This window comes from Microcaecilia unicolor, chromosome 6, assembly GCF_901765095.1.
Source record: "Microcaecilia unicolor chromosome 6, aMicUni1.1, whole genome shotgun sequence".
Classification (NCBI taxonomy): Eukaryota; Metazoa; Chordata; class Amphibia; order Gymnophiona; family Siphonopidae; genus Microcaecilia; species Microcaecilia unicolor.
In genome coordinates, this window is record NC_044036.1 from 295,019,003 (window position 1) to 295,044,061 (window position 25,059).

At 49.1% G+C, this 25,059-nt stretch overlaps 1 protein-coding gene across 1 annotated transcript in view; it reads right to left on the bottom strand.

Annotated features, from left to right (window-relative positions):
• GLE1 (GLE1 RNA export mediator) overlaps positions 1–25,059 on the bottom strand; it is a 132,793-nt gene that overhangs the window by 65,431 nt on the left and 42,303 nt on the right. Inside the window, exons 6-8 of the mRNA XM_030207920.1 lie at positions 14,843–15,073; positions 13,879–14,116; positions 13,666–13,778 (exon numbers count right to left, since the gene is read on the bottom strand). Coding sequence (XP_030063780.1) covers positions 13,666–13,778; positions 13,879–14,116; positions 14,843–15,073 — 582 coding nt within the window. The remainder of the gene's footprint in view (positions 1–13,665; positions 13,779–13,878; positions 14,117–14,842; positions 15,074–25,059) is intronic.

Consider the following 25,059-nt stretch of genomic DNA (forward strand, 5'->3'; position numbering starts at 1 on the left):
GGCTGGACATCATCACACATGGGGTATCCCTAGGACCCAGGCTCACTCAAAACAATGAACAATGGTCAATTGGGCCTCGCAACGGCAAGGACATAACTGAGATTGACCTGAAAAACAAACACAACTAAGTGAGAGTGCAGCCTGAAACAGAACAGAAATGGGCCTAGGAGGGTGGAGTTGGATTCTAAACCCCAAACAGATTCTGTAACACCGACTGCCCAAACCGACTGTCGCTTCGGGTATCCTGCTGTAGGCAGTAGTGAGATGTGAATGTGTGGACTGCTGACCATGTTGCAGCCTTGCAAATCTCTTCAATAGAAGCTAACTTCAGATGAGCCACTGACGCAGCCATGGCTCTGACATTATGAGCCGTGACATGGCCCTCCAAAGTCAACCCAGCTTGGGCATAAGTGAGGTTCGAGAGCCGGTACCTGGCTGCCAGACGACCGATGCATCGGCACCTCCTGAATGGAGGGTGAGCGGTCCTCCCAGCGCCGACGCTTCTCAGGTGCCGCATCCCTCGGCTCCCCGGAGCTCTCGGTACCGTGACGGGAAGGAGATTGATGGCGATGCTTCTTAGCCTTCGCCCGACGCCCGTCATCAACACTCCTCGGTACCGAGGACGTGGAATCCTCATGCCTCCTCAGGGCCGGATCCGACTCAGGGCGGTCCCAGGGGGCCTGCAAAGCAGTAGGCCTCGAGACGGGTGGAGACCCACTCAATGTCTCGCTGCTCCCAGCTGTAACAGGTCTCTCGGCAGCCATTACTTGACCTCTCGATGCCGCTTCCCTCAACGCCGATGTCGAAGGACCGGACCGATCTGGAAAAAGCTTCTTGCGCTGAGCCTCTCGAGCCACCTGGGCCCTTTTTTTCATCAATTTACAAAGCTTACAAGAAGCTGGTAAATGGTCAGACCCGAGGCACTGGACACTAAGCGTGAGGGTCGGTCGACGAGATGGTCCAGTTGCAGCGGGAACAGCGTTTGAAGCCGCTGGGAGTCCTCGATGACATGGGAGGAAAAATAGCAGTCGAAAAATCAAACGACTCGATGGTGCCACCGAAAAGGCACAAAACAGGAAAAGTCAACGCGACCGGGCGGCCTAAAAACGGCCGCGATCGGAAGAGAAAGGAAACTTAGAAAACTCGAAAAAAAACTACGAAAATAAGGACTTGCCTACTTTTTTTTTTTTTTTAAATAAAACAATAAGGAGGCAAAAAAGGGCCAATGGAGCGCGTAAAAGCGATAAAAACATCTCCTGGGCCACAAACGCGAGCAGCGCTCAAAATAATAAACCGTCTTCGCAAAGAGGAAAAAAAGATACTGAGGGAAGCGTGCGGGCGGCGCAGGTGGGAAGTCCCTCGCGCCCGTCGCACTGCTTCTAGAACTTTTTAAAGTTTTTTCTTTAAATTCCGGAGCTCCTGGGCCGTCGCGGATGACGACCCATGCGTGATGATGTCCAGCCTGCTTGTCCTCAGAGAATAATCTGAATCATAGTTACCTGATGCTAGGGTTCACCTTGGGCGTCAGCACTCCAGAAAAAGATCTAGGTGTCATTGTAGACAATATGCTGAATTTTCTGCCCAGTGTGTGGCAGTAGCCAAAACAACAAACGGGATGCTAGGAATTATTAGGTATGGGATGCAAAATAAGACCAATACTATTATAATGTCTCTGTATTGCTCTATGGAGTACTGCATTTAATTCTGGTCACTATATCTCAAAAAAGATAAGATATAGCAGAATTAGAAAAGGTTAAAAGAAGAGGGACCAAAATGATAAAGGGGATGGAACTCCTCCCATATGAGGAAAGGCTAAAGAGGTTAGGGCTGCCTCACTCTCTCCTCTCCTTACAACCTACCTTAGTCTAATTATGTTTTATTGTTATATAATACTTTAAATCATTGTTAACTTCATGATTTTGTTAACTTAATTTTGTGATTTGTTACTATGTAAGCCACATAGAGCTTGCGATGAGCGGGAATTGTGCAGGATACAAATGTAATAAATAAATAAATAATCGCTGAGGTCTATAAAATCCTGAATGATGTAGAACAGGTAGAAGTGAATTGGTTTTTCACGCTTTCAAAAAGTACAAAGACCAGGGGACACTCGATGAAACAAAAAGGAGGAAATATTTTTTTTACTCAAAGAAGAATTAAGCTCTGGAACTCACTGCCGGAGGATGTGTTAACAGTGGTTAGTCTGTGTTTAAAAAAGGTTTGGCCGGGGGGCGTGTCAAGATGGCAGCGAAGTTGGATGTCGAGTAAAGCGCTCCTGAGAAGCTGGAGTTGGTTTGTGATTTTTCCTATTCAAAATGCCACATAATAAACCTAAAGCGGCGGTGAGAATGGTGCCCCACCCTCCTCGACCTCCATGCCGACCCAGCCGAACATCGAACGCTTCCTCACCGCTTCCTCGACGAAAATGAGGGAAACGGATCCCATAGTGCTGACGACTAGAGAAGGGGAATCAACGCTGGGAGAGGAAGTCTCCCTCTCACCACCACCAATAATGTTGCCTCCGTGCCCGGCGTCGATGGCGGAGCTAAGGGTGAACTATCAAAGCGCCGGAAGTGCGATGAGAGGATCACCATGCAAGGGACTAACTCCGCAGAAAACGCTGTGCCACGAGGTTGAGCCTCGTGAGAAAACGGAGATCAGTCTAGAGAAGATATGGCTAATGCTGAATAAAATGGACACGACATTGCAAAAAACATCAGGTGAGGTAGCAACTTTTAACTCTAAATTTAAAGATCTGAAAAACAGTTGATTCAGTAAAACAAGAACTGGTAACTAGTCACAAACTTACAACAGGAAGTTGAATCACTTCAAACATTTAGAGACAATGTAGTAAAAGACAATACAGATGTACGTCGAAAGATTGAACAATTAGAAAATTTTACTTTGTAACATTTTTTATTGATGACACGGCACTCATACAGATTATCATAACAAAAATCATTTTAACCGACGTCTGAACTTACGCTGTTTAAACTTTCCTAAACTTCCTGGATGCACTCCAATGGAACTTTTTAAAAGATACTTGAATGAAAATTTGAAATTTCCCTTAGAAGCAATTCCGCCAATAAACAAATTGTATTATCGAGTGTTAGAAAAGAAGGAGAGAAAAAAATATCTGAAAAAGCAAATTTAGATCTGAGTACTATTTCAGAATTATTGGAACAATCTATAGACGAAAAAACTGAAAGATCTACACTTATTGTCTCATTTGTATTTGAGCAGGATTTAAATTCCACTATGAGATTGTACTTTAAGAATATTAAAACCTTCTTTGGAGGTGAGAAAGTGTGGATTTATCCTGATGTTACGAAACAGACTCTACTACTACTACATAACATTTCTAAAGCGCTACTAGGGTTACGCAGCGCTGTACAATTTAACATAGAAGAACAGTCCCTGCTCAATGAGCTTACAATCTAAAAGACAAGTGTACAGACAAAGTGGGGCAGTCTAGATTTCCAAAAGGTTAGGTGCCGAAGGCAGCGTTGAAGAGGTGAGCTTTGAGCAAAGATTTGAAGATGGGTAGGGAGGGGGCTTGGCGTAGGAGTTCAGGAAGTTTGTTCCAGGCATAGGGTGAGACTCAGCAAAAAAGGAAAGCATTTCTTGCTATGAGGAAGAGAACTGTGGAGTTGGGAGGTTCTTTCCTCTTAGCTTACCCTTGTAAATGTGTAGTAAGACTGGGTGAAACAAAATATATATTTTATTCACCAGAACAGCTAAAATCTTTTCTAGATTTGAAACAACTATGAGTTAACAGCTTTAAAAGTAATATGAGGAATCGCCGCATTGTTTAGTAAATGTTGTTCTTATATAATCTTCTCTTTTCAGAACGCCCCCCGTATTTGGGGTCTAAGGAAGCTAAAATAATTGTATCTTATGATATATTTTTCTCTGTATTTCCTAATGACAGAAATGATATTTCTTTAATTTTATCTAATTAATATTGATGAAAAATAAGTTTTCCTTGTGTTATGATTTCTGCTGTATTACTATGACAAGGTATTCTTGTTATATATTTTGAAATGATAATAAATAAATAAATACATAAAAGGTTTGGCCAAGTTCCTGGAGGAAAAGTCCATAGTCAGTTATTGAGATGGATATGGGGGAAGCCACTGCCTGCCCCGGGATTGGTAGAATGGAATATTCGGTTTGTGCCAGGTACTTGTGACCTGGATGTGCCAGGTACTTGTGACCTGGATTGGCCAGTGTTGGAAGCAGGATATTGGGCTAGATGGACCATTGGTCTGACCCAGTATGGCTATTTTTATATTCTTAAAATTTTTCTTTGTGGAGAAATTTGTTGATGTCTCGGAGATCGAGAATTAGACGTACTCCTTTTGTCTTTTTGGAATGAGAAAATGTCTCGCGTAGAACCCTGTCTGGCAGAAGAACTAGTTTTATTGCATCTGCCGGAGGAGGGCCGAGAGCTCTTCTCAAAGCCTCAATTGGAGGGACTTGAAACGAGACTCTCTTGGTGGATGATCGGGGGGGGGGGGGTATTTTTTGCCAATGCAAAGCGTAGCCATGTTGAATGGTATGTAAGACCTATCGGTCGGAGGTTATGAGAGGCCATCTGTGATGAAATAAAATGTCTCCCTCCGACAAGTAGATCTATTGGCATGGACAACTGGACGGTGGCATCTAGGAAGGGGGCAAAAATTAGTTTGCTCTTTAGATTGAGATGGTATCTGGAACTTTTGACCCTGCTTCTGTCTCTGATGAGAGCACTGGGGTGTAGTACGCTGGTGTGGAGGCGTATGGGTGTACTGATGTTTAGAAAAATAGTAATTGGGAGCCTTGAAATTTTCTAGTGAAGGAAGAAGGTGTAGTGGTTTGAGGCCTAGATAAAGTCTTGATCGTTATCTGTATGTTTTTTTTAATTAGGTTGGCCACCTCCTCAACTTTGTCCCAAATAAGTTTTCTCCATGACAAGGGACATCTCGGACAGCAGATTCAAGGTCGGAGACTTGGAGCGAAGATAAATCGGCACACTGCTACTATTAAGGCACAGATACATGAGGAGACAAAGACACCAAAGGCCAGTCTTGAAAGATATTTACAACAGTCGAGAAGTTTTCTGTGAAGTTTCTGGAATTTGTCTTTTCAGAAGGAAGCAATTCGGTAAATGATAGAGTAAAAATGGTGAAATAAAGTTGATAATCCAAAACAAGATTGGTTAGCATTGACGCTTGAAAGGTTTTTCTGCCAAAAGAATAATGTTCTTGTTTCTGTGCCTGGAGGAGAGGAAGCATAACATCTAGCACTGCAAGTGCATTTTAAAGTGGATTTTACTACTAAAGAATGATGTGGTAGTTGTGTTTTTTCAAAACCTACACATTTTTGTATTCTATACATTGTGTCAATTTTCTCTGGGGCAATCTGAACTGTCCGAGAGGTCTACCAGTTTTTAGCCGATAGCAAACTTCCGAGCAACAGTCCAAGGCAAATGCAACAGTCATGTATATGAGAACGAAAAATAAGCAATAGCATAAGACTGAACAAAGTTCTCTAAAGCATGAAACCAAGGGAAAAAAATTATTATCCTGGTTTTCACACCCTCTCCAAAACACCCACTGCCATCCCCTGAACTGTATACAACTGATGGCCCGTTGTCTGGAGGGCCATCTCTTTTTTAATATCTTTATGAGTGATCTTACGGAAGGACTGTACAGTAAGGTTTGTCTCTTTGCGGATGATACCAAACTCTGTAATAGGGTGGACACCCCAGAGGGTGTGGATAGAAGGAGGAGAGATCTAGTGAAGCTTGAAGAATGGTCCAGAAATTGGCAAGTAAGATTTAATGCTAAAAAAAAAAAAACAGGGTCATGCACTTAGGTTGCAAAAATCCAAGGGAACAGTATAGTATAAGGAGGTGAAGTATTGTGTATGAAAGAGGAGTAGAACTTGGGGGTGATCGTATCCGATGATCTTAAGCTGGCCAAACAAGTTAAAAAAAAAAGTGACAGTCAAAGCCAGAAGGATGCTCGGGTGCAGAGGGAAAGGAATGACCAGAGGGAAAAAAAGAGGCGATGGTGTCCTTGTACAAGTCTCTGGTTATACATTTAGAATACTCTGTGCAATTCTGGAGACTGTACCTACAAAAATATATAAACAGGATGGAGTCAGTCCAGAGGACTGCTACAAAATTGGTCAGTGGTTTCTGTCATAAAGAGTATGGGGACAGATTTATAAACCTCAATATGTATACTCTGGAATAAAGGCGGGAGAGAGGGGATATGATAGAAACATTTAAAAAGTTCCATGACGTTAATGTACAGGAAGTGAGCTTTTTTCAAATGAAGGAAAACACTGGAATGAGAGGGCATTGGATGAAGTTAAGAAGTTATAGGCTCAGGAGTAATCTAAAGAAATACTTTTTCATGGAAAGGGTGGTGGATGAGTGGAATAGCCGCCCAGTGGTGGAGACAAGGACAGTATCTGAATTTAACACACTAGTGTCCAATGTTCCCATAAGAAGCCATATGGGAACAAATTGATTTGTTCCCATATGGGTTTTTAAGAAAGCGTAGAAGAGGCATGTGGGATCTCTTAGGGAAAAAGGTAAATAGCGGTTACTGGAGAATGGGTAGACTGGATGTGCCATTTGGCCCTCATTTGCCATCATGTTTCTAAGAGACATAACCTCTCAATCTACACATGCTACCAGGCTCTGTTCTCTTGTGAGCTTTTACAGAATTGGAAGATATTTTGGCAATTTTCAGGTTAATGTCCTAGGCAAAGCTAACGATATTAAACAGATCCAAAAGTACAATAAATAAAAACACTGTACATTCTAATTTAACCCCCTTTTCACCAACCTCTTTTAGTAAATTGGTACCAACTTAAAAACTCCCATATTGGGTCAGACCAAAAAAGGTCTATCAAATCCAGTGTCCTGTTTCCAACCAAGGTCAATTCTGGTTACAAGTAACTGGCAAGATCCCAATAAAGCGAATGCTACATACCTGTAGAAGGTATTCTCCGAGGACAGCAGGCTGATTGTTCTCACTGATGGGTGACGTCCACGGCAGCCCCTCCAATCGGAAACTTCTCTAGCAAAGTCCTTTGCTAGTCCTCGCGCGCACCGCGCATGCGCGGCCGTCTTCCCGCCCGAAACCGGCTCGAGCCGGCCAGTCCAGTATGTAGCAAGACAATACACTTCAAGGGAAGACACAACTCCAAAGGGGAGGCGGGCGGGTTTGTGAGAACAATCAGCCTGCTGTCCTCGGAGAATACCTTCTACAGGTATGTAGCATTCGCTTTCTCCGAGGACAAGCAGGCTGCTTGTTCTCACTGATGGGGTATCCCTAGCTCCCAGGCTCACTCAAAACAACAACCATGGTCAATTGGGCCTCGCAACGGCGAGGACATAACTGAGATTGACCTAAAAAATTTACCAACTAACTGAGAGTGCAGCCTAGAACAGAACAAACAGGGCCCTCGGGGGGTGGAGTTGGATCCTAAAGCCCAAACAGGTTCTGAAGAACTGACTGTCGCGTCGGGTATCCTGCTGCAGGCAGTAATGAGATGTGAATGTGTGGACAGATGACCACGTCGCAGCTTTGCAAATTTCTTCAATAGAGGCTGACTTCAAGTGGGCTACCGACGCAGCCATGGCTCTAACATTATGAGCCGTGACATGACCCTCAAGAGCCAGCCCCGCCTGGGCGTAAGTGAAGGAAATGCAATCTGCTAGCCAATTGGATATGGTGCGTTTCCCTACAGCCACTCCCCTCCTATTGGGATCAAAAGAAACAAACAATTGGGCGGACTGTCTGTGGGGCTGTGTCCGCTCCAGATAGAAGGCCAATGCTCTCTTGCAGTCCAATGTGTGCAGCTGACGTTCAGCAGGGCAGGAATGAGGACGGGGAAAGAATGTTGGCAAGACAATTGACTGGTTCAGATGGAACTCCGACACGACCTTTGGCAAGAACTTAGGGTGAGTGCGGAGGACTACTCTGTTATGATGAAATTTGGTGTAAGGGGCCTGGGCTACCAGGGCCTGAAGCTCACTGACTCTACGAGCTGAAGTAACTGCCACCAAGAAAATGACCTTCCAGGTCAAGTACTTCAGATGGCAGGAGTTCAGTGGCTCAAAAGGAGGTTTCATCAACTGGGTGAGAACGACATTGAGATCCCATGACACTGTAGGAGGCTTGACAGGGGGCTTTGACAAAAGCAAACCTCTCATGAAGCGAACAACTAAAGGCTGTCCCGAGATCGGCTTACCTTCCACATGGTAATGGTATGCACTGATTGCACTAAGGTGAACTCTTACAGAGTTGGTCTTGAGACCAGACTCAGACAAGTGCAGAAGGTATTCAAGCAGGGTCTGTGTAGGACAAGAGCGAGGAGCTAGGGCCTTGCTGTCACACCAGACGGCAAACCTCCTCCATAGAAAGAAGTAACTCCTCTTAGTGGAATCTTTCCTGGAAGCAAGCAAGACGCGGGAGACACCCTCTGACAGACCCAAAGAGGCAAAGTCTACGCTCTCAACATCCAGGCCGTGAGAGCCAGGGACCAGAGGCTGGGATGCAGAAGAGCCCCTTCGTCCTGCGTGATGAGGGTCGGAAAACACTCCAATCTCCACGGTTCTTCTGAGGATAACTCCAGAAGAAGAGGGAACCAGATCTGACGCGGCCAAAAAGGAGCAATCAGAATCATGGTGCCTCGGTCTTGCTTGAGTTTCAACAAAGTCTTCCCCACCAGAGGAATGGGAGGATAAGCATACAGCAGGCCCTCCCCCCAGTCCAGGAGGAAGGCATCCGATGCCAGTCTGCCGTGGGCCTGAAGCCTGGAACAGAACTGAGGGACTTTGTGGTTCGCTCGAGATGCGAAGAGATCCACCAAGGGGGTGCCCCACACTTGGAAGATCTGGCGCACCACTCGGGAGTTGAGCGACCACTCGTGGGGTTGCATAATCCTGCTCAGTCTGTCGGCCAGACTGTTGTTTACGCCTGCCAGATATGTGGCTTGGAGCACCATGCCGAGACGGCGAGCCCAGAGCCACATGCTGACGGCTTCCTGACACAGGGGGCGAGATCCGGTGCCCCCCTGCTTGTTGACATAGTACATGGCAACCTGGTTGTCTGTCTGAATTTGGATAATTTGGTGGGACAGCCGATCTCTGAAAGCCTTCAGAGCGTTCCAGATCGCTCGCAACTCCAGGAGATTGATCTGTAGACCGCGTTCCTGGAGGGACCAGCTTCCTTGGGTGTGAAGCCCATCGACATGAGCTCCCCATCCCAGGAGAGACGCATCCGTGGTCAGCACTTTTTGTGGCTGAGGAATTTGGAAGGGACGTCCCAGAGTCAGATTGGACCAAATTGTCCACCAATACAGGGATTTGAGAAAACTCGTGGACAGGTGGATTACGTCTTCTAGATCCCCAGCAGCCTGAAACCACTGGGAAGCTAGGGTCCATTGAGCAGATCTCATGTGAAGGCGGGCCATGGGAGTCACATGAACTGTGGAGGCCATGTGGCCCAGCAATCTCAACATCTGCCGAGCTGTGATCTGCTGGGACGCTCGCACCCGTGAGACGAGGGACAACAAGTTGTTGGCTCTCGCTTCTGGGAGATAGGCGCGAGCCGTCCGAGAATCCAGCAGAGCTCCTATGAATTCGAGTCTCTGTGATGGGAGAAGATGGGACTTTGGGTAATTTATCACAAACCCCAGTAGCTCCAAGAGGCGAATAGTCATCTGCATGGACTGCAGGGCTCCTGCCTCGGACGTGTTCTTCACCAGCCAATCGTCGAGATATGGGAACACGTGTACCCCCAGCCTGCGAAGTGCCGCTGCTACTACAGCCAGGCACTTTGTGAACACCCTGGGCGCAGAGGCGAGCCCAAAGGGTAGCACACAGTACTGGAAGTGACGTGTGCCCAGCTGAAATCGCAGATACTGTCTGTGAGCTGGCAGTATCGGGATGTGTGTGTAGGCATCCTTCAAGTCCAGAGAGCATAGCCAATCGTTTTCCTGAATCATGGGAAGTAGGGTGCCCAGGGAAAGCATCCTGAACTTTTCTTTGACCAGATATTTGTTCAGGGCCCTTAGGTCTAGGATGGGACGCATCCCCCCTGTTTTCTTTTCCACAAGGAAGTACCTGGAATAGAATCCCAGCCCTTCTTGCCCGGATGGCACGGGCTCGACCGCATTGGCGCTGAGAAGGGCGGAGAGTTCCTCTGCAAGTACCTGCTTGTGCTGGAAGCTGTAAGATTGAGCTCCCGGTGGACAATTTGGAGGTTTTGAAGCCAAATTGAGGGTGTATCCTTGCCGGACTATTTGCAGAACCCACTGATCGGAGGTTATGAGAGGCCACCTTTGGTGAAAAGCTTTCAACCTCCCCCCGACCGGCAGGTCGCCCGGCACTGATACTTGGATGTCGGCTATGCTCTGCTGGAGCCAGTCAAAAGCTCGCCCCTTGCTTTTGCTGGGGAGCCGCGGGGCCTTGCTGAGGCGCACGCTGCTGATGAGAGCGAGCGCGCTGGGGCTTAGCCTGGGCCGCAGGCTGTCGAGAAGGGGGATTGTACCTACGCTTGCCAGAAGAGTAGGGAACAGTCCTCCTTCCCTCAAAAAATCTTCTACCTGTAGAGGTAGAGGCTGAAGGCTGCCGGCGGGAGAACTTGTCGAATGCGGTGTCCCGCTGGTGGAGATGCTATACCACCTGCTCGACCTTCTCTCCAAAAATATTGTCCGCACGGCAAGGCGAGTCCGCAATCCGCTGCTGGAGTCTATTCTCCAGGTCGGAGGCACGCAGCCATGAGAGCCTGCGCATCACCACACCTTGAGCAGCGGCCCTGGACGCAACATCAAAGGTGTCATACACCCCTCTGGCCAGGAATTTTCTGCACGCCTTCAGCTGCCTGACCACCTCCTGAAAAGGCTTGGCTTGCTCAGGGGGAAGAGCATCAACCAAGCCCGCCAACTGCCGCACATTGTTCCGCATGTGTATGCTCGTGTAGAGCTGGTAAGACTGGATTTTGGCCACGAGCATAGAAGAATGGTAGGCCTTCCTCCCAAAGGAGTCTAAGGTTCTAGAGTCTTTGCCCGGGGGCGCCGAAGCATGCTCCCTAGAACTCTTAGCCTTCTTTAGGGCCAAATCCACAACTCCAGAGTCATGAGGCAACTGGGTGCGCATCAGCTCTGGGTCCCCATGGATCCGGTACTGGGACTCGATCTTCTTGGGAATGTGGGGATTACTTAGTGGCTTGGTCCAGTTCGCAAGCAATGTCTTTTTTAGGACATGGTGCAAGGGAACAGTGGACGCTTCCTTAGGTGGAGAAGGATAGTCCAGGAGCTCAAACATTTCAGCCCTGGGCTCGTCCTCCACAACCACCGGGAAGGGGATGGCCGTAGACATCTCCCGGACAAAGGAAGCAAAAGACAGACTCTCAGGAGGAAAAAAGCTGTCTTTCAGGAGAGGGAGTGGGATCAGAAGGAAGACCCTCAGACTCCTCGTCAGAGAAATATCTGGGGTCTTCCTCTTCCTCCCACGAGGCCTCACCCTCGGTGTCAGACACAAGTTCACGAACCTGTGTCTGCAACCTCGCCCGGCTCGACTCGGTGGAGCCACGTCCACGATGGGGGCATCGAGAGGTAGACTCCCTCGCCCGCATCGGCGAAGCTCCCTCCGCCGACGTAGTCGGGGAGCCTTCCTGGGAGGTGGCCGCAGTCGGCACCGCACGCGGTACCGACGTCGGGGACCTCACCCCGGGCGATGGGCCAGCCGGCGCCACGCTCGACGGTACCGGAGGCGCAAGCACCGCCGGTACCGGAGGGGGTAGGGCGCAACAGCTCTCCCAGAATCTCTGGGAGAACGGCCCGGAGGCTCTCGTTCAGAGCGGCTGCAGAGAAAGGCAAAGAGGTCGATGCAGGCGTCGACGTCAGAACCTGTTCCGGGCGAGGAGGCTGTTCCGGGCTGTCCAGAGTGGAGCGCATCGACACCTCCTGAACAGAGGGTGAGCGGTCCTCTCGGTGCCGATGCCTGCTGGGTGCCGACTCCCTCGGCGACCCAGAGCTCTCGGTGCCGACGCGGGGAGGCGACCGGTGTCGATGCTTCTTCGACTTCTTCCGAAGCATGTCACCGGAGCTCCCCGGCACCGACGAGGACGTAGAATCCAGCCGTCGCTTCCTCGGGGCCGAGGCCGAAGGAGGTCGGTCTCGGGGGGGCTGTACCGCAGGAGCCCTCAGGGTAGGAGGAGACCCACCCGAAGGCTCACCGCCACCAGCAGGGGAATGGACAGCCCTCACCTGCACTCCTGACGATGCACCACCGTCCGACGACATCAGCAGACGAGGTCCCGGTACCACCGACGTCGATGCAGTCGCCCGATGCCTCGATGCACTCGATGCAGTGGCGGCCGAGGAAGATGGTCTGGACGCTGACGACGTCGATGCACTCGAAGATCCCGGTGCCGATGCCGACGAAGAGCCCGAGAACAACACGTTCCACTGGGCTAATCTCGCTACCTGAGTCCGCCTTTGAAGCAGGGAACACAGACTACAGTTCTGAGGGCGGTGCTCGGCCCCCAGACACTGAAGACACGACGAGTGTCGATCAGTGAGCGAGATTATCCGGGCGCACTGGGTGCACTTCTTGAAGCCGCTGGAAGGCTTCGATGTCATGAGCGGAAAAATCACGCCGGCGAAGTCAAAATCCGAAATGACGGAAAAAGAGCACCAAAAATTTTTAAGGGAGAAAATCTCGACCGAGGCCGAAAAGAGGCCTACCCCGACGACGAAAGAAAACTTATCGGGGCAAAAAGCTGGAAGTACGGGAAGGGGTTGACACGAAACCCGGGGGGGGGGGGGGTTCCGGAGCACTTCCCGACACTTTTAAGACTTTTCCGAAGAAAAAACACGTCAAAAATAAATTTGGACGCGCGAGGTCGACTTTCCGGGGCTCGACACGGCGAAACACGACCGTACCGAGTGCGGACAAAAGAAGACTGGCCGGCTCGAGTCGGTTTCGGGCGGGAAGACGGCCGCGCATGCGCGGTGCGCGCGAGGACTAGCAAAGGACTTTGCTAGAGAAGTTTCCGATTGGAGGGGCTGCCGTGGACGTCACCCATCAGTGAGAACAAGCAGCCTGCTTGTCCTCGGAGAACTAGAAATCCAAATAGAAATAGGCACTCACTGTTTTGACAGTTTATAAGAGGGCACTGGGAGGTCCCCTGGCAATAGGTTTTTATTTCATACAGTAATAACAGAATAAAACTAGCAGCTGAGTTTGTCTGGCAAACTACAAATACTAAAAATAGCTAGTAGTGAAAACACATGCACTCACATGGTTTGCCAGACCCAGCTGACAGTTTTTTCTTTTTCATAAAATAATAAAAATAAAACTAATCTGGGCTATTCCAGGTGAATTCCAAGAAAAACAAATTCTGAATTCAAAACCTTAGTTTTATATTACACTTCAAACAACTGAGGAAGGCCAGAAAAAAAATAAAATCCTGCTTGTGGAGGAAGGGGGGGGGATAACACATGTTGTGCTTGTTTGGTTTTGTTGTGCACTGGGAGAGATGATTATGTATGCCTCTTATCTTTTCCAATAAAATTCTATCGATACAAAAAAATCTTGCTTGTGGAGTGGAAGCACACACCAAGGAGGGAAAAAAGCTACTAGTATCTCACTACCTGAGGGTCTTTACTGCTTGTGAGCACACTGAAGGATGCAACACACTGTGCACATTTATCTTGGAGCTGCTGGTACCATACCATCATGCTGATATCTGCCTTCACTTGCAAGTCTGACAAGAAAAAAAAAAAATCACCAGTGAGTGAAAGTGCATGGCTGCTGGATCAAAATGGGAGGGATGGAATAGGGGATCTGACTACACTAAGCCTCACCTGCCTTCTCTTTGTGCCTTGGTTCCTGTGTAGGTACAGGAGTAGGTGCTTGAGTTTTCATCTCTTGCACTTGATCTAGTGCTTTCTCCTTTTCCTTTGCCATTGCTTCTTCCTCATCCTTCCTCCTTTTCTTTTCCACTGCGGCAGCGAGATCCTGCTGCAAATTGCGAATCAAGTCCCGCATGTCCTTCAGTGCTCGTTCACCACTGCTAATATCCTCCTGAGTCGGGAGTCCTTGCTGCCAAAATAAAAGGTTAAATACCATAGTAAAATAGCAAATATTGGCAGATAAAGACAAGCACGGTCCAACCTGTCTGCCCAACAAGGTGGCTAGAGTTGAATCTGGCAGTCTGCACAGGTTCCTCTTCTTCATGATTTAAACACTGGTATACTTAATCTGTCTCTCTCTGTCAATTTTGGGGCACAGACTGTAGAAGTCTGCCCGGCACCAGTCCTACTTTCAAACTACTGGAGCTGCCGTCAAAGCCCACTCCAGCTTTGATCCTGATCTGTTTTTTTGCCATTTATAGGACCCAGATCACAGAAGTCTGCCCAGCATTGGTCATATTTCTCAACCTCTGAAGCTGCTGTCAAAGCTCACTCCAGTTATAAGGTCCTTTAAGTTTTGTCTTTTTTTCTAAAGCAATTTTCTCTGTACCAACACCAGAAAGGTTTCAAATCGATGTTATAATGGATAAGGCAAAAGCAGGAGCCTCTGCCCATTAAAAGAAGGGCAAGAGCCTGAATCTGTTATTTGTTTTCAGACACTAACAGGCACTATATTATTGGGGGGGGGGGGGGGGGGGGGCGGGGGAATGAGATGAGGGATGGCCATGAAAAAAAGATTTTTGTAGCATGGTGCAACAACTAATAGCTACAAATAAGGCTAGAAAGAGGCTCAATCCACTGAAGCAAACATCATCAAACCATAGTCCAAGCATGTAAAGTACAGTAAGCTAAATACCTCACTGCAGGTACGGATAAGCCCTGACACCAGCCCACAGATCTGATTGCCACGACTGCTGTACCCTGAGATGTCCATACGCAATAATTCTTTTTGCTTGTAGTTGGGGTCAATCTGTTGGTTAAGCTGAAGTACTTCTTCTTGGATAGCATAGAGATGGTGCAGCCTTTCCCTACCCTCCTCCTGCCGCTGCCTAGCCTGCTCTGCCTCCCTTAACTTCAGTTTCAGAATCTGATTTAAAAAAAAAGAAAGGTGCAAGTGTTATAAGTTCCAAAGCAACCCACATTCTGATTTATTCTACATAATCACAGCTCGTCCTCCATCTAGATTCTAGACAAGTTGGACTCTGCTTAACTTTCAAGAGCTAAAATTTTAACTCGTTCAGGCCAGCATTGCTGGGCTAAACTGTTTATGTGTAAATTTTTTTAAATGAACTGACAAAAGAGCAAAACATAATTGAAAAGTACAACCAGAACAGATGATGTATAGAATAAAGTACAGGCATTACATTTGCCGGTAATCCACAGACAACTTTTAAACCTCCCTACCCAACCCCCTCTATAAAAACATTAAATTGTAACTGAAAAATCTCAACAAGAAACCTTAAAGGTGTAATACAGACCAGAAAAAAACCTACACCTCCCAAGAAATAGTTACCCAGTATAATATACTGAGATACTTTCAACAGGGGGAGAGAGGCTTGGGTTCTTATAGCCATCTCTCCGCCATTCCAGAGAAAGAGGGAAAAAAAAACCCCCACTTCTCAGGACCCATCCTGCATGTTGTCTCTATAAAGTATTTAAAATGAAACTACGAGCCCTAGGGGAAAGAAAACAAAATGCAAGGTTCCCAGATTGACAAGAATCTCTTCTTGCGTCAGAAAGACGATCCCATAACATACGCTGATGTAACATACTCCGCCAGTGCCAAAAGGATGGTAATCAGAGGTGGGCCACACCCTGAGAATTTACTTCTTGCCAAAGAGTGCCACCTTATGAAGAAACCCCCAACAGCCTTCCCTCTGAAACGGAAAGGCCTCATACTTATCTAGTACAAAACCAACATCCGAGAGTGGAAGGAGAAATTAGGACTTACCTGATAATTTTCTTTCCATTAGTTCTTCCCACTATTCCAGGACGAGTGGGTAGTCATGTCCATCAAACAGCAGGTGGAGATAGAGCATACAGAACTGAACCCTAGTACATAGCCCACTGCTACCAGTCCAGTTCCTCAGTATAAGTCCAAAAGCAAGGAAAAAAAGAACCAGGAGCATGTTCAGCATCTGCATAACTCAATAGATCTATACTGCAAAAAAAAACCCGAAACCCCCGAAGGCTTGGTCCAGAGAAGCAGGACCGCCCATGATAACAAAGAGTTCGGCCCTGGACAGGCACCAAGAAACAGGAGGGCTCCTGGAATAGTATCAAGAACTAATGGAAAGAAAATTATCACGTCAGTCCTAATTTCTCCTTCCATTACGTTTCTTCCCACTATTCCAGGACGTGGGATGTTCAAAAGCTATTCCTAAGAGGGTAGGAAGTCAAACCTGCCACCAGCAGAACCGAAGCCCCAAACACTGCCTCTGAGCATTTGGCAACATCCACCCTGTAGTGCTTACTGAACATATGCAGCGAAGCCCAAGTCGCCGCCTGCAAATATCTCCCAGAGAGGACAGCAAGGCCTCCACCCAAGAAGCGGCCATCTGCCAGGTAGAGTGCACCTTTAAAACCTGAGGAGCCTTCCCCTACAGGATATAGGCCGCAGCCACTGCTTCTTTCAACCAATGGGCGATAGAAGCCTTAGAAGCCATGAAACTCAGCTTCTGCTTACCAAACAGGACAAAGAGTCTATCCAACCGCCAAACGTCTTTAGTAACCTCCAGGAACGAATGAGCACCCTCCTAACATCCAGTAACCTCAGGGAGGAAAACTGATCACCGACCTCTCCCTTCTGAAAGGATGGAAGCTCCACTGATTGATTGACACGGAAGGCCAACACCACCTTGGGTAAAAAGGAGGGCACTGTCCAAAGCAAAATCACTGCCTCCGAAAACGGAGGAAAAGGGTCCTGCAAGATAGAGTCTGAAGCTCCGAGATGTGCCATGCTGAGGCAATAGCACCAGGAACACAGTTTTCAAGGTAAGGTCTTCCACCATCGCCTCTCGAAGGAGCTCGAAAGGCGAATGCCGCAGAGCCTGAAGGACCCAAGTTAAGATCTCAGTTCGGGAAGAACGCCCAAAAGGGTGGCCTCAAGTGGTTCACCCCTCTGAGGTGAACCACATCCAGATGGGCCGCTAAGGAGTGACTCCAAAAACATGCCAGGGCTGCCACATGAACCTTCAAGGACCCTAACATCAGGCCCTTATGCACCCCATTCTGGCCAACAGAAGCAGCAAAGGGATCCAACCCCCGCTCAGAACACCAGCCCTCAAAGGTGCGACACACTCGGGCATAGGCCAAAGAAGTAGACTGCTTTGTAGCCTGAAGTAGGATAGTAATGATAGAGTTCAAATAACCCTTCTTCCTCAAACAGGCCCTGTCAAGGGCAAGCCCATAAGACAAAGTGGAAAGGATCCTTCATGACCACCAGCACCTGACAGAAAAGCACCCAAAACAGAGGAAGCCTGAGCAGCTTCCTCGTCCAGGAGCTGAACCAGACCTGTGCACCACAGATGCCGTGGCCACGATGGCTTGCCACTCTCTTCAATAGCCAGTCGAATGACCAAGGAGGAAAGGCATATAGCAACCCCTCCCTCGGCCATGGCTGCAATAGAGCATCCAGTCCAAACGAGTCGTGCTCTCTGCGGCAACTAAAAAACCATGAGACTTTGGCATTGGCCATCATCAAGAGATCGAGAGCTGGCATACCCCAGCGCTGAACCAGAAGATAGAACGCTTCCTGTGACAGCTCCCACTCTCCAGGGTCCAGAGTGTGACAACTGAGAAAGTCTGCTTCCACGTTGAGCGACCCTGCGACGTGAGCTGCCGAGAGCAGAGCAGGTATTTCTCCGCCCAGGCCATCAAGAGGCTGGACTCCATTGTTAGCTGATTGCTGAGAGTTCCTCCCTGCTTGTTGATGTAGGCCACTGTCATCGTGTTATCAGAGAAGACCCGCACTGGGGCCCTTAAGAGAAACTGCACAAAGGCCTCCAGAGCCCAAAGAACGTTCTGAAGCTCCAAGCAGTTGATGGACCACCGTGCTCCTACTGGAGACCAGGTGCCTTAAGCCAGGTGGTAATGGGCTCCCCCAGCTCGCCAGACTGGTTTCTATGGTCACCACTTCCCAATGCAGAATCAGAAGGGGTACTCCCAGCCGCAAGAACTGGGGCCTCAGCCAACACTTCAAATTCCATCTGGCAGCTAGCATCCAGGAAACACTGTAATCCTCCAAAACTGGAGAGCAGCGACTGAGCAAGGACTGCTAAAATGGCCTCATATGGGCCCCCGCCCAGGGCACTATCTCCATGGCTACAGTCATTGACCCAAGGACTTACACATAATCCGAGACCTGGAATGAAATAGGAGCGTTTGAATCTGATGTCGCAACTTTGCACAACAACCCTTCATCAGGCACACCTGGGCCCGTCGGGTATCGAACAGCGAACAACACTCCCAGGTACTCCAGTTGCTGCAACGATACCAGCCTGCTCTTCTTGAAATTGGTCACCCAACCCAGGGACGCAGAAGATGAACAACAGTCGATGTTGCCTCCACACTGTCCTGGTAGGATGCCTGAATAAGCCAGCTGTCCAGGTATGGGTGGACATGGATCATCTGACACCACAGGAAGACCGCCACTACCACCATGACCTTGGAAAAGGTCCTTGGGGCCGTAACTAGACCAAACAGGAGGGCCAGGAACTGAAAGTGCCAGTCCAGAACTGCAAAGTGCAGGAATTGCTGATACGGCCCCCAGATGGGAGTATGCAGGTACGCTTCCATAAGGTTGAGAGTGGTGAGAAACTCCCCCTCTCACACCAAAGCAATCACCGACTGCAGGGTTTCCATCCGAAAATGGGAAATCCGCAAACACTGGTAGACGCCTTTGAGATCCAGGATCGGGTGCACAGTGCCTTCCTTTTTGGGCACCATGAAATAGACAGAATAGCGCCCTCAACCGCACTCATCAGGAGGCAACAGCACAATGGCCCGGATGGCCAACAAGGTCTCTATCGTGCCTCTGATCTGTGCCGCCCAAACGGCCCCTCGACAAGGGGATCGTAAGAAAAGAGCAGTGAGCGACTGGGCAGGAGAACTCCAACCTGCAGCCGTCGTGCACGATGTCCAGCATCCACTGGTCCACTGTGATAGTGAACCACAAGTCCAAGAACGTCCGGAAGTGTTCCCCCAATTGGAACAGGCGGGTGGGCTGGCCTAGCATCATTGTGATGGATGGGGAGCTGTAACCGCTCGACCTGTCAGCCCAGAAAACGTCCTCTCTTCCCAAAAGGAGGGCTGCCTGGGCTGAAAGCGCATCTTCTAACCAAAGGTCTGCTGACTAGGAATTATTTTTGTTAGAGGAGGCATACAGAAGGCGCGCCACCCGAATGGCCCGAGTTTCCAGCCGGTTGATGGACCACTCTGCTTCTGCCCGAGACCACCGGCCTTGAGCTACCTGACTGAGACAATGTGCCCCCCAACCTTGCAGACTGGCATCCGTGACCATTACCAGCCCCTGTGGGGACTCCAACGGCATTCCTTTCCCAAATTGCGCGGACTGAGCCACCAGCGGAGACTGAGACGAGGGGCCGACAGCGGACAACACATTTCCAAGTCCTGCGACAGAGGGGACCAACGACTGAGCAGAGCTGACTGTACCTGACGCATGTGCGCCCTGGCCCACGGAACTACCTCTATGGTCGCCGCCATCAGGCCCAAGACCTGACGATAAGTACGGGCCGTCGGCGCCTTCTCTGCAAGGAACCGACGAATCGGACCCTGTAACTTGGAACCAAAAGGCTGCACAAAGGAAAGTGAAGATAAGCTTCCGTCAAATCCAGGGAAGTGAGAAACTCTCCTTTCCTGACCGCACCAGTGACCGACCGCAACGTCTCCATCCGGAAAGAGGGCACCTTGAGTGCCGCATTGACCCTTTTGAGATCTAAAATGGGACGAAAAGTGTCCTCTTTCTTGTGGACCACAAAATAGATCAAATAGCACCCTGAGCGTTGCTGATCTGAAGGAACAGGAACCACGGCTCCCAACGCGAGCAGCCACCGCAGAGTGTCCCTCACTGCTGCCCTCTTGCTCCAAGACCGACAGAGGGATTCCAGAAACACTTTGGGAGAACAGCTTTCGAATTCCAGCGCACATCCGCCTCGAAACACCTTGAGAACCCACTGATCTGACCTGATTTGGGCCCAACTCTGGTAAAACAGACTCAGCCGAGCCCCAACATGCACCAGAGCCTGAGCCCGCACACCTTCATTGGGAATTGTGGCCTGAATACTAACCTCCCGCGGAAAAGCCACGCCCTCCGCGACGACTCTCACGAAAGAACTGTGTGCGCTGGAAAAACCGACCCCTAGAGGTCCTACTACTATTAAACATTTCTACAGCACTACTAGACTTATGCAGCGCTGTACAAATTAACATGAAAAGACAGTCCCTGCTCAACAGAGCTTACAATCTAAATTGGACAAACAGACAGCTAGGTGTAGGTCCCACTCGATCTGCCCGGCCTATACCGCTGAGCCTCCCTAAACCGTCCCAGAGAGGAACTAGTTCTGGCCCCTGCCTTGAACCGAAAATCTGGAAGCCATAGAACCTTGGTATCACTAAGACCTCACACTAACTTGTCCAAATCTTCTCCAAAGAGCATAGCTCCCTTAAGTGGCAGAGACCCACAACCATAGCCATATTTTTTGTCTGAAGTAGGCAACAAATCATAAAAGCCTCAGACAAAAAGGATGAACCCATGTCCAAGTCGGCTAACTCCTGCCCCCCAGAAGAACCAACATCTACCGAATCATCCAGGAGCTTCTCGCCAACGAAAACATGCCCGAGCTACCAGACCCCCACAAACCGAGGCCTGCAGGGCTAGAGCCGACAAAACAAAACTACGCTTGAGAAAGATCCAACTTCCTATCCTGAGGATCACGGAGGGCCGTTCCTCCATCACACCGGGATAGCCGTAGCTATAATTACTGCCGTCACTACTGCATCTACCGTGGGAGCCTTAAAGGAATCCCTATCGTCCTGAGGGAGGGGATAAAGCCTCGCCATTGCCTTTGCCACCTTACACGGCAAATCCCATTCCTGACAAATCATCTCCCGGAGATCCTTGTTCATAGGGAAGGATCACGCCTGACGCTGAATGCCCTTCACCAACGGATCCTGGACAGTTTCCCCCAAAGCCACCTCAGGACCAAACTGAAGGGTGGACGACACCTGATCTATGAGTTCTGACAGCTCATCTCTATGGAAAATCCGCACTACTGAAGGATCCTCTCCAGGAATCCAACAATCCTGCTCCTGAGAGCCGTCAATTCCATCTGACTCCCCCAGATCACTAAGCGCAGCTTCTGCAGCTACAGAAAAACATTGCCTGTCCTCTGACCACTCTAACCGTGGTCTCTCAGCCAAGACGGAAATAGCCCCCTCTTCCAATTGGGGGGGGGAGGGGGGGGTCCCGATCTCCAGGCCTGATACCGCGTCCAGACAAAATCTGGAGGAAAGCCCACCATTCCTGGACCGTCATTAGGCCCTTTGTGCCAAAAACGGAGGCCGCAGGCCCAAAACCAGCCGGCTCCACGGGCCGCGTCAGACTCAAGATGGCGGCTGTTCCCGCCGAAACTGTTCCTGCTGACAGCGGTCCTGCCTACGCTCCCGCTGACCCGGAGACTCCCGACACCATCGATCCCTCCGCGGTCAAGTCAGGGGGTGCCGCAGCCACCTTTATAGGTGCACCGCAAAGCTACACTGAGCGCCCGGCGCCTCTACCCCTCGCCACGAGCACGCGCGACATCGGAGGAGCTGGGCCGCCATAAACCACGAGGGAAGGGAAAAGCTGTTCCGTAAACGCGCCAAACCAAAAACTCACTCACACTGCAAAAGCACTGGAGAAAGCGCTGCTCTCTCGTTCCAGCAAGGAATCAAAACCCCCGTTCGGTCCGCTGAAAATAAATAAATAAATAAATGCCCTTAAAGGCACAGTACTCCAACTCTGGCAGCTGGAAATTGTAAGGCACTCAAGGCTACAATACTGAGAAAGCAGCCGAGGCACAAAGCTGCCAAGCAAAACGAAATAGAATAACTGACCTTAAAGGCACAGTACTCTAATTCTGGCATCTGGAAATTGTAAGGCACTCAAGGCTACAATACTGAGAAAGCAGCCGAGGCACAAAGCTGCCAAGCAAACAGAAATAGAGAGCAGCAAAGGGGGAGGGACCCAAACATAGGTGTAACACCCCAGGGGGAAAAACTGGGCCCCACCAGACCCAGGGCCCCAAAGCACTTTTTTTTTTTTTTTTTTTTTTTTTTACACACACACGTACAGGGTACTGCAACAGAATAAAGTTTGGAAGGAAAAAATCCTACGACCCAATGACAAACTACCTCACCAGATTATTGGAGACTGCACAGGCTGTCAACTGCTACCTCTGCTGAGACTGAGAAAATACTGGCTAGTGGAGGTTCTGCACAGGTTATATATACAGGCTTCAAAAGCTTAGTGTTTTCTCAGTCTCCCTCTGCTGGTAGGAGGACATAACCCACGCGTCTTGACCGGTCTGGAGGGTCGCTGAGGAATGAAGATTTCTCCTCTTTCTGATCATGAGAACAGTCATTGCTGGAAGCATTTCACTCAACCCCCTCCTGCTCAGCCAGGTAATTGTAAACCTGACTGCCCACGATCTCTCCCAAAAGTGTGGACAGGCCTCAGGGGATCTTGGCGACAGAGGTCTTTTCCATGTCTTTTGTAAGGGGGCACTTCAAAGCAAGGGAGAATGACTTTTTCTGTAACCATGAGGGAAAAACATCTCTTGCAGAAAATTAAATAACACTTGCAGAAAACTTCTTTTTCTGCCTAGAACAATAGATCAAATACTGTACCTCACAAAAGGAAAGCACAGACCTCCCTTTGAGAAATAGACTTCTGGAGCCAAGTAGCAATGGCTTTTATTATGTATTTCCTGGAACACAAGAGAATCGATGTCTCCATAACACAGGGCCTGGGCTGACAAAAGAGAAATATAACACCTCTAATAAAGGAGCAGTTAAACTCCTGTCTCCACTCTTTACAATAAGAATACAGGATAAGGAAAATACTGAGACCAAAGGTTCTGACAAATATATTCTTTTGTAAATATGACCAGAAGAAAGATAATGATCCAAAACATTTTGTCACTTTTCTGACAACAGAACAAAATGCATCTTCTAAGGAAATGTAAACATATGCTATGTATTTCTTTGTTGAGACTTAAATGCAGAGATCCTGACTGTATTTGCCAGATGCTAACTAAAGGGGGAGAGAACCTCCCCTCCCTCTTACTCCTTTGTACTGTAAGAGAAGAAACCCTATTTAAACTCTTTTGTAAGGCAGGAAAGATGGTCAGCGTACATCTCTGTTGGCCCCAAGCCAGGGTGACTGACAATGTCCTGACCACTTTTCCACTGTATTTCCATTTCTGTATATGTTCTTCATCCTGTCCTATTCTGTACTGTACCTATACTATTTCTTATTTTTTGTCCTAATTTTGGATAAAGAATAAACCTGCATTAACCCCAAGAAGCTTCTTTTGGTTCTCTTTTTTGTTGTTAGTTGTTATTGTTTTAAGCAGACTTTACCAGCTGTCCAGGGTTCTAACGATACCAGTTGAAGAATTTGTCTGCGCAAGTAGTGCTGGTCTTTTTTGGGCTCTGGGGCGCAGCATGAAAAGGCACAAACATTTTCTGTGGTCCCGAAACAGAGCCCAAATTGAAGAAGACCGATGAGCCGCAGGACAAACCCTGTCCTCCGGAAGCCGCAGCTTAGACTCTCCAAGCTCCTTGACAAGGTTGCTAAGGTTGTTGCCAAACAAGAGCGTTCCCTGAAAGGGCAGCTTGACTAGACGTGCCTTGGAGGCAGCGTCTGCCACCCACACCTGTAGCCAGAGCCAAAGTCTCGCAGTGACCGCCAATGACATACCCTTGGCCGAGGCCTACAGCATGTTGTACACAGCATCTGCCAAGTAGGCCAGGCCCACCTCCAACCATGCAGCCCTAGAACTGCTCCGAAAGGAAGACCGTTGGTGCCACTGCAAACAGGCCCAGGCCACAAAACAGCTGCACACTGAGGCCTGAAGCCCCAAGCCCCAGAGCAGCTACCTCAAAGGCTTGCTTCAAAGCCTGTTCTAGAGCTTGCGATGCTGCAGACTCTTCAGGGGAACACCACCTTCCACCAGCAAGGTAGTCTATTTTGGTGACTGCCATAACCAGGAAGTCCACTTTAGGCACACCGAACTTATCCTTCTCCTCTGGTACTAGAGGATACAGATGCACCATGGCACTCCTGACGTTAAGGCACGGCATGCTCCACTCCGCAATGATGAAGTCCTGAATATCTAGGTACATAGGAAAAGCCTTAGAGAGCGCTCTGAGGTCCTTCATAAAACCTCCCACCAGAAGGCTCCTCTATGGAGAATGCCGCCAGCAGCTCAGAAATCAGGGAACTCAATTCCTACCTGTGGAATAGACACAGCACCCAAGGATAATCCCCCTCCCCAAAAGGGAGCTCACCCTTCTACAAAGGTTCAGCGACCGAGATTCCCTTCGAGGACACTGAAGCTACCTCAGAGTGGAGGGATCCCCGAGACTGTCTTACCGGGATCATCTAGAACCTCCATTCTGGCTCTCTTAGGAGAAGGGGAACCCCCCCCCCCCCCCCCCGGGCTCAGCCTGCAGCAGTGCCTGAGTACCCAACTAAGAACCAGTGCTCTGCTTCAGCAGGTAGGTCTGGTGAAGCAGAACCACAAATCTGGGAGAAAACGGCAGGCCTTGCCCACGCAGTCCCTCTGCAACCCACCTGCCACTTCCATGTAGCTTCCAAGATGGCCGCTAGACCCGTCTCCTGAGGAGAGGAGCAATCAGGACTAACCCCGGGAGACCCGGCGCCCGGGAACTCCTGCAGGTGAGAAGATGAACCCAGCCCCAAGAGCTCTGACTTTTTTTTTTTCTTTTTCTTTGCGCCGACAAAAATGTTTTTTTTATTCTTTGCGGTAAAGACAGACTGCACTCCTC